The sequence below is a fragment of the Puma concolor genome, chromosome D2 (genome assembly GCF_028749965.1).
Source record: "Puma concolor isolate L17-30 chromosome D2, mPumCon1.1.hap2, whole genome shotgun sequence".
Classification (NCBI taxonomy): Eukaryota; Metazoa; Chordata; class Mammalia; order Carnivora; family Felidae; genus Puma; species Puma concolor.
The window spans coordinates 38,968,631-38,980,722 of record NC_141677.1 but is presented as its reverse complement, the minus strand read 5'-3'; the positions used below and the strand labels follow the sequence as shown (position 1 = coordinate 38,980,722).

General features: G+C 51.8%; 1 protein-coding gene across 2 annotated transcripts in view; it reads left to right on the top strand.

Moving 5' to 3' along the window:
- POLR3A (RNA polymerase III subunit A) overlaps nucleotides 1–8,707 on the top strand; it is a 51,841-nt gene extending 43,134 nt beyond the window's left edge. For both annotated transcript variants that reach the window (XM_086680104.1, XM_086680105.1), the window contains 10 exons: nucleotides 345–431; nucleotides 522–604; nucleotides 1,178–1,348; nucleotides 2,442–2,535; nucleotides 2,721–2,813; nucleotides 4,104–4,268; nucleotides 4,731–4,895; nucleotides 5,111–5,242; nucleotides 6,254–6,386; nucleotides 8,082–8,707. In XM_086680104.1, the coding sequence (XP_086536230.1) occupies nucleotides 345–431; nucleotides 522–604; nucleotides 1,178–1,348; nucleotides 2,442–2,535; nucleotides 2,721–2,813; nucleotides 4,104–4,268; nucleotides 4,731–4,895; nucleotides 5,111–5,242; nucleotides 6,254–6,386; nucleotides 8,082–8,230 (1,272 nt within the window). In that variant the 3' untranslated portion in view covers nucleotides 8,231–8,707. The remainder of the gene's footprint in view (nucleotides 1–344; nucleotides 432–521; nucleotides 605–1,177; nucleotides 1,349–2,441; nucleotides 2,536–2,720; nucleotides 2,814–4,103; nucleotides 4,269–4,730; nucleotides 4,896–5,110; nucleotides 5,243–6,253; nucleotides 6,387–8,081) is intronic.
- Nucleotides 8,708–12,092: the final 3,385 nt, after the last annotated feature.

The window sequence follows — 12,092 nt, the reverse complement described above, 5'->3', positions numbered from 1 at the left end:
AAACCACGTGTTTGTGATGTATATACAGCATCTACAAAGCTATGCATTAGCTGCTACTTAAATTGATCATAAGTTCAGAAGAAAGCCTCAGACTAAGTCTGCTTAGAGACTACAGGTTTGTTCTAGCCGTGCTGAGCTGTGTGAGTGCAGGTGATGGGAGAGCAGAGGAGAAGGCGACAGCGTGGGATGCGCTCCCCGTGCCAGGGTCTCGTGGAGCAGGCGCAGGGGGCGGAGCTAGCCATCACGAAACCAGAGGACACCTGACATTATTGACGTTTGTAAAACAAACTGCCATCTAAGTTCCCGAGAAATACACAACTGATGCTTGCTGTGTAATCTTTCAGGAAATAAAAAAATTCATTAAGGGTGTTTCTGAGAAGATCAAGAAAACCAGAGACAAATACGGCATCAACGATAACGGCACAACAGAGGTAACGGGCGGCCTTCCCCGACCAGCTCAGGCACCCTCGTGGGCTCAGGTGCCACCAGCCTGACCCTGCACTCGGCTTCTGTCCTTCCAGCCCCGGGTGTTGTACCAGTTGGACCGGATCACCCCCACCCAGATTGAGAAGTTCCTGGAGACCTGCAGGGACAAGTACATGAGGTACGCATGCTAGTTTTCTCAGACTGCCAGGCAGTTGCATGGGCCTCCTGTCCTTCCTGTCTCCCCAGTGGAGCAAAATCCTGCGTCAGCACCACTTCCTGACTGTCAGCATCTGAGCAGGTTCTGTCCCCTCATCTCTTAGGGGCTCCGGTGGGGAGGTAGGCTGGATGCTGCAGGCGGTGGAAATAATCTCAAAGACATTTCCGAGTGTCCTCTCCCTGTGGAGTAACTATCGATATGTTTGGCGGGTACCAGCTGCTCTGTCCACCGTCGGCACCATGTGTCAGCAGGGCTCTTGGATCTTCTGCGGGCAGTCGATGTTTGGGCCCAGTCACCACATGCTGACCACAAGGAGCCAGTGGTCACTTCCGTTATCAGAGCCCCCTGACTGTCGTACCCCTTCCCCGCCTCCATCTGCACCTCCTGCCGACCTGTTGCAAGCGCAGCCCAGCTCGTAGCGTATTCGCTCCTGACCCTGATGACACCTGCGTTCTTGTCTGTGGAGGGAGGAGAGAAGCGGAGTCTCCTCCCAGCAGTTTTGCTGGGCTTTTCTTCCATACCCTTCCCTTCTAGGGCACAGATGGAGCCGGGTTCTGCGGTGGGTGCACTCTGTGCCCAGAGCATTGGTGAACCAGGCACCCAGATGACCCTGAAGACTTTCCACTTTGCGGGCGTGGCCTCCATGAACATCACCCTGGGTGTACCCCGGATCAAAGAGATCATCAACGCTTCCAAGGCCATCAGGTGCCCGCCCTCCGTTTCCCTTTTGTTCTCCTGTGCCCGTCACACATTCTCTCATCACGTGTGATACTCTGATGGGCTGTGTGGTAAACTCTGGTGATAGGCTTGTGTTAATCAGATCTGGGGTTTTAAAAGACCCGCTTGAGAAAAGTCAAAATTAGATACAGTGAAAACTAAGGCAGTGGTTGCTTATGGCCACAAGTCACATGAAAGGGAGAAACAAAAAAAAAAAATGACTGGGAAAGCTATTAATATGTCCCTGTAGATTTCAACTGGAGATCTGATTATTCCCAGCCTAATCACGCCTGACAGTGAGTGTGTCACTTGACTATTGGCCATATTCTGTGACTCCCAGGTGATTTCGTGGTAGGGCTTGTAGGTCATCTGAGACTAGAAAAAGATTAAAAACTGTCTCTCTCTGTCTCAAAAATAAATAAACATTAAAAAATTTAAAAAAAAAAAGAAAAAGATTAAAAAAATATGTTACAGTGCATTCTGTGACAAAATCATGATTCACTCGCGCTCCACGTCCAACAAAGGGATGACAGGTAGCATTCAACGAAGGAGCGCCACGCTTGGTTCTAGAGCAGCACCTGGAGGCGTCCAGGGTGGCAGGGGCTCTGCAGCCTCCCTGGGCGGCTCCAGTCTCTCCCAGGAGTGTGTTCGGGGGACGCCAGCCAGCACGTTCAGGGCACAGGCTGGTAGAGAGTGACTGGAAGAGTTGGAGATGTCCTGGAGAGGCGGTGGTGCGGGTAGGGCACAGCGATGGGAAGCTATAATACACAAACACGAAGGGTCGGTTCACTCGGGGAGCAGAACCAGAATAACACCTGCGAGGACCAGAGAGGAAGAGATAGGTTCACTTGGTCAGGAAGAACGTCCCAAAAACTGTCTCATTCACTGATAGAGTGGGTCGCGGCGTGATTTCTAAAAATAGTAAGTCTGGGTGAGAATGTCTGTGAAGCCCCCAGTAAATGCCCCAGGAAATTGCAGTTGTGTTTAGCGTTAGGATCCGGTAGTGCCTGGATTTCACAGAGCAGCCGTCTCCCGGCGGGCTCTCTCCTGCTGTAACCACTGTCCCCCTGCCTTTTCTCAGCACTCCCATCATCACAGCCCAGCTGGACAAGGACGACGACGCAGACTACGCTCGCCTCGTGAAGGGCAGAATTGAGAAAACCCTCTTGGGAGAGGTAAGAAGAAATCCCTCTTGGCAACAAGAACACTAGATCAGCAACGTTGTGAGCAGGCGTAAACACCAGTGGTGGGTGTACTGGTCATTGTGGCCATGCTGGCCCATGTCCCTAACCACAAGCAGCGTATGCTCTTTGGAAAGGGAGAAGTGACTGTGTAACGTTCTGCTCTTTTGACATGACAGATTTCAGAGTATATTGAAGAAGTGTTTCTTCCGGATGATTGCTTTATCCTCGTCAAACTCTCCCTGGAACGGATCAGACTTCTGAGACTGGAAGTGAGTCACGTAATTAAATGTGGGCAGGAAGTCATCCTCCGTTAGTCCCAGGATGGGCGCCAGTAAACTGGGGCAGGAGCTAAGCGAGGCACGAGAAGCACTGCAGAGGCTTTATTTAGGTTTCTGCTCTGTAAGAGTCCATTGTACTTCCCTCCCTCCCTCTCTCTCTCTCTCTCTCTCTCTCTCTCTCTCTCTCTCTCTCTCTTTTCTTTTTAAGTTTATTATTTTGAGAGAGAGAGCACGAGTGGGGCAGGAGCAGAGAGAGAATGAGAGAAAAGCCTAAGCAGGCTGCCATCTCGGAGTCACATCTCACAAACCGTGGGATCGTGAGCTGAGCTGAAATCCAGAGTCAGACACACAACCGACTGAGCCACCCAGACCCTCCCCCCTTTCTCCCTTTCTAAACCCGACCCTGACACACACACTCCCATCTAAAGACACGCAAGAAAATTAGTTGAAATTTTTTGAAGCCACGATACTTTTTCACTATAGCATAGTACTACGGACGGGGTCTGGCGGGAGCATAGGGCCACCCGTGTCTCACTCCTCTGTGGGCCCTCAGCACAGCGCCTGTCTGGCTCAGCGAATGTTCTTGGCTGGGTGGCTTACTCCGGCTTACTATTACTGGTGTTCCTGAATACATAAAGATTGAAAGAACATCAGCCTTTCTCACAGATCAGTTGAGGCAAGGTTGCAAACTGAGTAACTTCCTGGCACTTTCCTCTTCCTCCCAGGTAGTTAACATCCATACTGCCCTTAATACATTGTTTCAGCCCATTCTCTCAAGTACCAAGTTTGTGTTGCCCGTAGTCTGTGATTCCAGATTTGAGTGCCCAGTTCCCCGGCCTGGGGGCTTCTGTAGCCTAGCTCGGGCCACCTGCCTTGTGGCTCTTCTACCAGAAGAGCCGGGTTGCATTGAGGAATGTGGCACATGAGCAGTTGTAGTGAGGTCAGTAAGGGGGAGGCTTCACTGACACTTTTAAATTGTCCTGCTCTCCAGCCCCCGCTCCCAGAACCTCAGAGCCTGTGTGTGTTGCTGTGAATTGACCATCCATTTTCAGTGGGGAAAAACGTTGGTTTGGGGATAAGGGGAGGTTGTGAAAAAAAAAAAATCTCTACCTAACAAGGAAATACATAGTACGTCTCATTTTAAAACTTCACGGTGAGAAGCAAGATTAGGGGGGGAAATGAGGTGGCTCACTGGGGGGCAGCGATGGGAAAAAGCCATTGAAGCCTCCACACACGTCAGTGACGTCCTGCGTGTGTGGCCCGTGCCCGGCCACTTTGCAGGTGAACGCTGAGACAGTGCGGTATTCCATCTGCATGTCTAAGCTCCGTGTGAAGCCTGGTGACGTGGCCGTTCACGGTGAGGCCGTGGTGTGCGTCACCCCCAGAGAGAACAGCAAAAGCTCCATGTACTATGTGCTGCAGTTCCTGAAAGAGGATCTCCCCAAGGTGAGACAAAAGTCCCTTCTTGGCCCCTCCCCCAGCGTATGCCCAGAGATTTGTAAAGGGAGAGGTGGCATTTACCTCTCCCCCAAATACCCAGCTGTCTGGCAACCTGAGGACTGAAGGTCCTGCGGAGACTGAAGGTGGTGCCTGTTTCTTCTTTTCTGCCACGTCCCTCTGGGATCAGGTTTTTCCCATCTTAGCACTGCCATGCTGACTCTGCTTGTTAGATTCCTGTCTGTTCTGTCGTAAAACTGATGGAGTATATATGGCATGGTCCCCTGATCTTCCGTTTTCTGCATAACCCCTAACAGCACACAGGCACTTTTCGGTTTGGTAAGACCTGAGAAACGGGGATGGTCAAGGTGCCAACCCAGTTCTCACAGCCTGTGTGCTTTCTGAGGGTAACGGGGGCCATGGGGCCATGGGCACCGCAGGGCCTTGAGCCTTCTGTGTCTCCGAGTGCAGGTGGTGGTACAGGGCATCCCAGAGGTTTCCAGAGCTGTCATCCACATCGACGAGCAGAGTGGAAAGGAAAAGTACAAACTCCTGGTGGAGGGCGATAACCTGCGGGCAGTCATGGCCACTCACGGTGTGAAGGGCACCCGCACTACCTCCAACAACACCTACGAGGTACAGCTCCTGCCCAGGGTCACCTCCCAGTTGTCCCCGCACACCCCTCTGACCCTGCCGCTTGCCCTGGACCTACCACTAAAGATTGCCCAGCAGTCCGTTTCTGGTAGAGGGCTCGGAGTTTGCCGTTTAGCTTCCGGGCAGAGGAGAACTGAGGGAGAACTTGGGACGGCTTGCCAGAAGAGGCTGCTTGCACTCATCCTGGCTCTCTGTAGGTGGAGAAAACCCTGGGCATCGAAGCTGCCCGGACAACTATCATCAACGAAATCCAGTACACGATGGTCAACCACGGAATGAGCATTGACAGGAGGCACGTGATGCTGCTATCTGACCTGATGACCTACAAGGTTCGTGGGAGGGTTGTGGCGTGCCGAATGTCTCACACACGGCTGTGATGACACCATTGAAAGAAAATCAGATGTTACCATCACCCAAAAGCCAAAGCATGCGGTCAGGCTGGGTGTTCTGGTTAACTTCCAGTATGAAATGTGCCACCTCATGGAATGAGGTGGGATGTTATTTCTGTCCTTATTAGAAATGTCCTCCTAAAGCAAAACTGGCCATTGCCGAAAGCTTAGGGATTTCCATGGAAAACCAAGGTGTTTATTTCCCTTCGAACCCATTCATCACACTTCTGTAGCCATTTCCAGGTAAATGATAAGTTAATGTGTTCTGAAGGGGAGGTTAGATGGGAATGAGATTGGTTATTTTGTTTTCCTCTTTTCCCACAAATCATATTCCCCGGAGTAGTGCCATAAGATTTTCAGGATGCCTCCGCATAGAACGAGGTGGGGAAATGACCTGTTTCCTCCACCCTGTGGTAAAGGCTCTCGTTTTTAAGTCTTCCCTTCCTGTGCTGTTCTCTACGCACGTATGTGTTACGTAGTTGCAGTGAGTAGTGGACATACCGTTTTTATCCTGTTTCATTTGTTGTGAGTACCTTCCACATTGTTATGTAGTTTTTATAAATATCCTTTTTAAACGATGATGCGGTATTTGCTTGAATGAAGGCACCTAAATTTACTTAACTCTTTCCCTACTTTGAAACTCTCAAATTATTTGACTTTGGAGTTCTTTGAGCCATAGTAAACATCTTCAGAAATACTCTTTTTTAAAATTAGGTCTTTAATTCTAGCTCTCAGTTCCTAGTTCTCTCTTCCAATGACACGTGGTCATGAGTGTAAGGGTCCGTGTCGCCGTGGGGTACGGGCGGGACAGATGGCCGTTAGGGTCCTGTTCACACCTGAGACTGACCTGAACTGCCACCTCGCTGACCTCTGCTTATTCTGTTGATGGGGTTGCTTTGGGCCTTTGTCAGGGGCGTGAGTACCAGCCTGTCCTCTCCTCTCCTGATGCAGGGTGAAGTCCTGGGCATTACGAGATTTGGCCTGGCCAAGATGAAAGAGAGTGTGCTGATGCTGGCCTCCTTTGAGAAGACAGCCGACCATCTCTTCGATGCTGCCTACTTCGGGCAGAAGGACTCCGTGTGTGGTAGGTTTGGTGTCTCTAGGAGCTTCACCAGAGGCCCTTGTTGATAGCTTATCTCGTGGGCTAGGGCTTCCCAGGAGGTGAGGGAACTGAGTAGGCAGAGCTTTTATTTTTTGAGAATAAAATCACGGATGATCTTTTTTTCTCCAAAGCCTGGCTGTGGCACCCTGCGTCCCTCCCTCTCTGTTACATGGCTCCTCTGTCAGTACAGACGGCTTTGGGGCCAAGAAGAAAAGATCAACCTTGGGCACCAAGGAATTTTCTCAACCTTGGAGTTGCAGTCAGCCACTCTGATCCTGCACCCTCTGTGTGGTGCCTGGGCTGACAGGAGAGGGACAGCGTCCAGCGCCCCTGCTGTCATGACCCCCCCGGGAAAGAGCCGCCGGGCCCAGCACCGTGCGTGCACTTCCTTCAGCACATGTGTGAGGTGCAGGTATTAAACCCTGCATAGGCGAGAAGAAGAAACTAACTTGCTTGCTGACAGGTCTCGCCCTACACCGGCCTCCTCCCCCCGCTATGCAGTGCATCTCTGATGACAGCCTGGGAGAGGAGAGCTGTGGGGGAGCCATCACGACAGTGCCCGCTGCCCAGCTGGCTCTTCCCTGAGTCCCAGCACTGAGGGCCTGCTGTCCTCTATCCTTTCTCATGCGAGACCCTGCAGGCCCAAGGCGGGAGTCCCCGGGGGACTCAGTAGCCTGCCCAAGGTCACATTCTCATCTGGCCCAAGCAGGGATGCCCAGCCTGGCTGCCGTCCCCGCCACCAGAGCTCTGCTTCCTGGCGGTCGTTTCCCGTCTCCTCTCCCAGTCTTAGGTGGATTTGCCAAACAGGTGGCAGTCAGGTGGGGGTGCCCATCAGGGTAGACACCTCTGCTTTTTTCGTTCCTAAGGCTAACTCTTCCTCCTTTCGGAAGGGACGCAGCTTGCAGATAGAGGGACAGAGAAATTACTACATCGTTTTTAAGATAATGAATGGTCAGAGGAAAGAAAAGAGAGCAGAGATTGGGGCAGGAGAACAGGGCAAGGCAAGGCAAAAGTAAGAGCAAGCATGCTTGACGATGGGACTGACAGCCAGCACGCACCCCACACACTGCCACCTCTCTCCATGCCGACCGCCTCCAGGGCCTGGCGTGGTCACACCATTCCCACTCTGAAATCTCCCCCTTCCTCGTCCTTTAATGTTGCTAATTCATTGTCAACCCTCACATCAGTTGGTCTTTAATTGGGTGGTTGTCTCTCTGGTCTCCTGGTAGCACAAAGCCCAGAACACAGTAGGCAGGCACTCATTATGGAAGCAGAAGCCTGATCCAAAGTTGGAGTGGAGTTTAGAGAAGGAATCTGCCCCATCACCTCACTCCTGTGTCTGTGCAGGAGCCTTGTCTTCTAAGTGCGTCTGGTTAGGGCTGTGGGTTTCCAAGGCACAGGTGTGCTGTTAGGCCTGGCCCAGCCCTGACCCCGAGCACAGGGAACAAGTTTCTGCTGCTGTTTCCAAGGGGATTGGCATCTACCGACCGTCAGCCTGGTTGATTTTCTTCTAGGCCCTAAGTTAAGGAAATATTGGGTGGCTTGGTGTTTCCTGAGCATCATTCAGTATCCTTGCTGTCTACGTGAAGGCGTGCCTACAGACAGCGGGGACCTGCTGGGCTGTGAGCCCACCCCTGTGTTGAAAAGCCTTCTCATCCCCTTTCTGGTTGGTTTCAGGGGTGTCTGAATGCATCATCATGGGGATCCCCATGAACATTGGAACTGGGCTCTTCAAGCTGCTACACAAGGCCGACAGGGACCCAAGCCCTCCCAGGAGGCCCCTGATCTTCGACACAAATGAATTCCACATCCCCCTTGTCACATAGTCCAGGGAAGAGGGGACCATTCCTGACCTTGGCTCCTTGTCCCGTCTGGAAAGGGTCGACATTGGCGGCCGATCTGGAGAGCTTGGGCTTCCTGAGACAGACCCTGACATCCCCACCGTGCTGCCAGGTACCCCAAAGTCACGTGGTTTCTTCCCGGGCGCCACGGCATGCAGCCGGCATGCACCCCAGGAGCAGCTCACCAGTGGCCCTGATCACACCACGGTGCATGGTTGGGAGAACTGAGGTTTGTCTGTCTGTTTGAAACCCTGGAGTCACGAGGAGACCCCGGCCAGGCATCTTTGTCCTTCTCACTTCACCCATCACACCATGACCCAGAGCCAGCTATAAGCCTCACGGTCAGGGCATGTTCCTGGTTTTTCTGTCCCTCAGTCATGCTAGAATCTCTCAACATGGCCTACTCATGTAAATGTTATCACCATTATTTATTTGTTCAGTAAAGAGTCTCGTTATTTGTTATTATTTTGGCTTTACTTTCAAAACCAAGAAGCTATAAAAACTAAGAGAGCCAGCATCAGAGTATCATGGGAAAAACTGGTTAACCAAAGGGACCAACTAGGATTTGTAACCAAGTTGAAACTGTTATGAGGCCCCAATACTCTGAAACATCTTTAACAGACACCCCTGGCCACCCCATTGTTTTTGTTTACCTCTGACCCCCGTAGGGGGAGTCTCTGCCTTGTGACAGGAGTCAGACCCTCCTTTGTGGCCAATAGAAGCCTTGCCAAAGTTTGGAGCCCGCTGAGGTGGGGACTGTCAGTGTACATGGAGGTGATGCATGAGGCTGGTCCAGGCCCCTGCACTGCCTGGGTGGCGACCACACCCCCTGAGGTATGTGCGCATTTGCCCTGCCTCCCACATCCAAAGAGCAAGCAGGGCAGGTGCAGAGCTGTGGCCTAAAAAGTGCCCCGGGGGCTGCGGTGGGATAGGGCCCTCCTGGGTACAGACAGGCATCCTCCTTACATACAGGTAAGGGGTGAACGGGCCACCCAGACAGGAAAGGAGGACCACATGGGGGTGGAGTGTCAGAGCTGGCGGTGTGCCCCATTTGGCAATAGCAGGCTACTCAAAGGGTAAATCTGTAACAATCGAAAGCACCTGTCAGGCTGGGAGGAGAGCCAGCAGGGTATCCCAGGAAAACCCACGTTTAATTGCCTTCTTGGTGTTCTGCTGGTGACTGCACCATCACTGGTGGGTTTTCCAGGGCTTGAGATGGGGTTTTGTGCAACAGAGGAAAGAAATGGATATAGCATGTCTCAGAGCAGACGGTTTTACTGCTGGAGACTGCGGTGCTTTGTACTGAATTAGCTCCTTAAGATTGGGCCAGGGTCACGGAGAAGAGTGATGATGGCCGCAGCTCTCTACTGTCTCTGGAGAATGTTCTGTGAAGTCTGCTCTCCTTCCCCTCCCTGTCCAGGGCCGAGTCCCACTGATCTGGTTCTTACCTCCTCACCAGAGGCTTGGGAAACCAAGGCTGTTTAGTTGGAAGTGAGATGGTAGTGAAAAGTGGGGCTTTGACCCTACTTCCTGGCTCCATGTACCTGAGAAGGTCTACTTCCGAAATGATGTCGCCATTCTCTCATTGTATCCAGCCGCTGGAAGAAACAGCAGCCCAAACTGAAGACGTAGGAGTTTATTGTTGAGTAAGAAGATGGTGTGGCTGATTGAAGAGGCGGATGTGGTAAAAGTAGGGGAGGGGGGCCAGGCCCCCCCCATCTACCTCTTTACCACTCAGTCAGTTAAGCATCCAACTTCAGCTCAGGTCATGATCCCATGGTTTGTGAGTTCAAGCCCTGCTTGAGGCTCTCTGCTGTCATTGCAGAGCCCGCTTTGGATCCTCTGTTCCCCTCTGTCTGCCCCTCCCCTGCTCTCTCTCTCTCTCTCTCTCTCTCTCTCTCTCTATATATATATATATATATATATATATTCTCTCTCTCTCTCTCTCTCTCTCTCTCTCTCTCTCTCAAAAATAAACATTAACAAGCAAAGAAAAGAGAAAGTAGAGAAGATACACAGAATTCAAGTAGTATTACACAGAACTATGCTTGGCTTCCTCGGACATTCCCTAGCTGGTTCCCCCAGTTCTGAGTTCATGCTGCTGGGGTATATTTCATATAACCACTCGTTCTGGGGTCTGTGTTAGAATGAATGCTTTCTCTCCCGTACTGAAGTGATTCTGAATTCAGCATTCTTGACCTGAGCGTTTGGCCATTCTCTGGCTTAAAATTCTGTTAAAATTAGTTTGGCCCTGTGGTCTCCTTGCACCCATGAGGTTGACTTAGGAACTCCTCTTTAGGTGAAAACTCACTTTTCAGGTTCTACCTCCCACCCCTGTATCTCTGACCTAAGCTAGCCTGGTTCGTGACACAGGTGAAGCCTGTCAACTGGCTTGTTCAGGGTGGTCGCTTGAAACGTCACCACGGGCACCGCTTCTCTCGCACAACCTGCAAAGAAACCTCAGAGCCACACCACCGCCTTCCTGAAAACCAGCCTGGCAGGGAAGCATCCGGCCTGCCCAGAGGCAGAACTGCTGGAGTGCACAAACGCAGAGGAAAGATGACGCTCGCTGCCGTGAACGGTAGAGACGATCCTGCCGGGAGCCGCGTCCCGCTCGAGCCAGTGCTCTGGGTGCCCTCAGGAGATGTGTGTGACTGTGCTGCATGCGGGCACGGGCCACGTGTGGGTCAGCGTGGCGCCTGGGAAGAAACCACATGTCTTTGGGGTGCCTGGCAGCCCCCGCCCTGCTCCCCACCGTGGGTGCCGTAGTGGGCGTTCACCTCTCCCGGAGGGGTCACCCGCCCTGCTCTGGCACTGGGCCGTGGGCAAGCACGGAACTCGGACCCCAGATCCACGTGGCAGTGTCCTCCAGAGCAAGCTCAGTACGAGGTTAGGATTTTTCTGTGTGCCTGTTTGGAAGAAATAAGAAAAACACATTTACTTTTTTTTTTTTTGTAATGTTTACATATTTTTGAGAGACAGAGCATGAGCAGGGGAGGGGCAGAGAGAGAGAGGGAAACACAGAATCCGAAGCAGGCTCCAGGCTCCAAGCTATCAGCACGGAGCCCGACACGGGGCTTAATCTCACAAACCGTGAGATCGTGACCTGAGCCGAAGTCGGATGCTCAACCGACTGAGCCACCCGGGCACCCCAAGAAAAACACATTTAAATTGTGTCCTCCAGGGGCGCCTGGGTGGCTCAGTCGGTTGAGCATCCGACTTCGGCTCAGGTCACGATCTCGCGGTCCGTGAGTTCGAGCCCCATGTCGGGCTCCATGCTGACGGCTCAGAGCCTAGAGCCTGTTTCAGATTCTGTGTCTCCCTCTCTCTCTGACCCTCCCCCGTTCATGCTCTGTCTCTCTGTCTCAAAAATAAATAAACGTTAAAAAAAAAATTTTTTTTTTTAAATTGTGTCCTCCATATTAACAAATTCGTATTTCTGACTAGTCCTTTGCCCTTTTTACACCTCTTGTACAAGGGGATTAAATAGCTGTCATCAGCTCAGTTACAGCCCCCTGCTTGTTCAGCACTGTGGGGGTGGGAGAGACATTCTGGAGTCTGTCAGAAAGTGTGTCAGAGTTAAATCACGGTGCTTCATTTCTGTTTCAGGGTGTATCCCTGCATGTTCACACTGATTCGTGTCTGATTGAGCCTGACACTGTATGATTATTTTTCTTGAATTTTTGCAGCATCTCTGCAGAACTCTACTCTTTGAGTAGAACTGAAAAGAGGAAAACTTGCTATACATACAGTGGTAACAGTTCAGGCCTGTGGGTTGGGACACATGTGGACTCTCACTCCTGAAATAATCAATGTCCCCTGCCACAAGCCCACCTCCCAGGTGCTG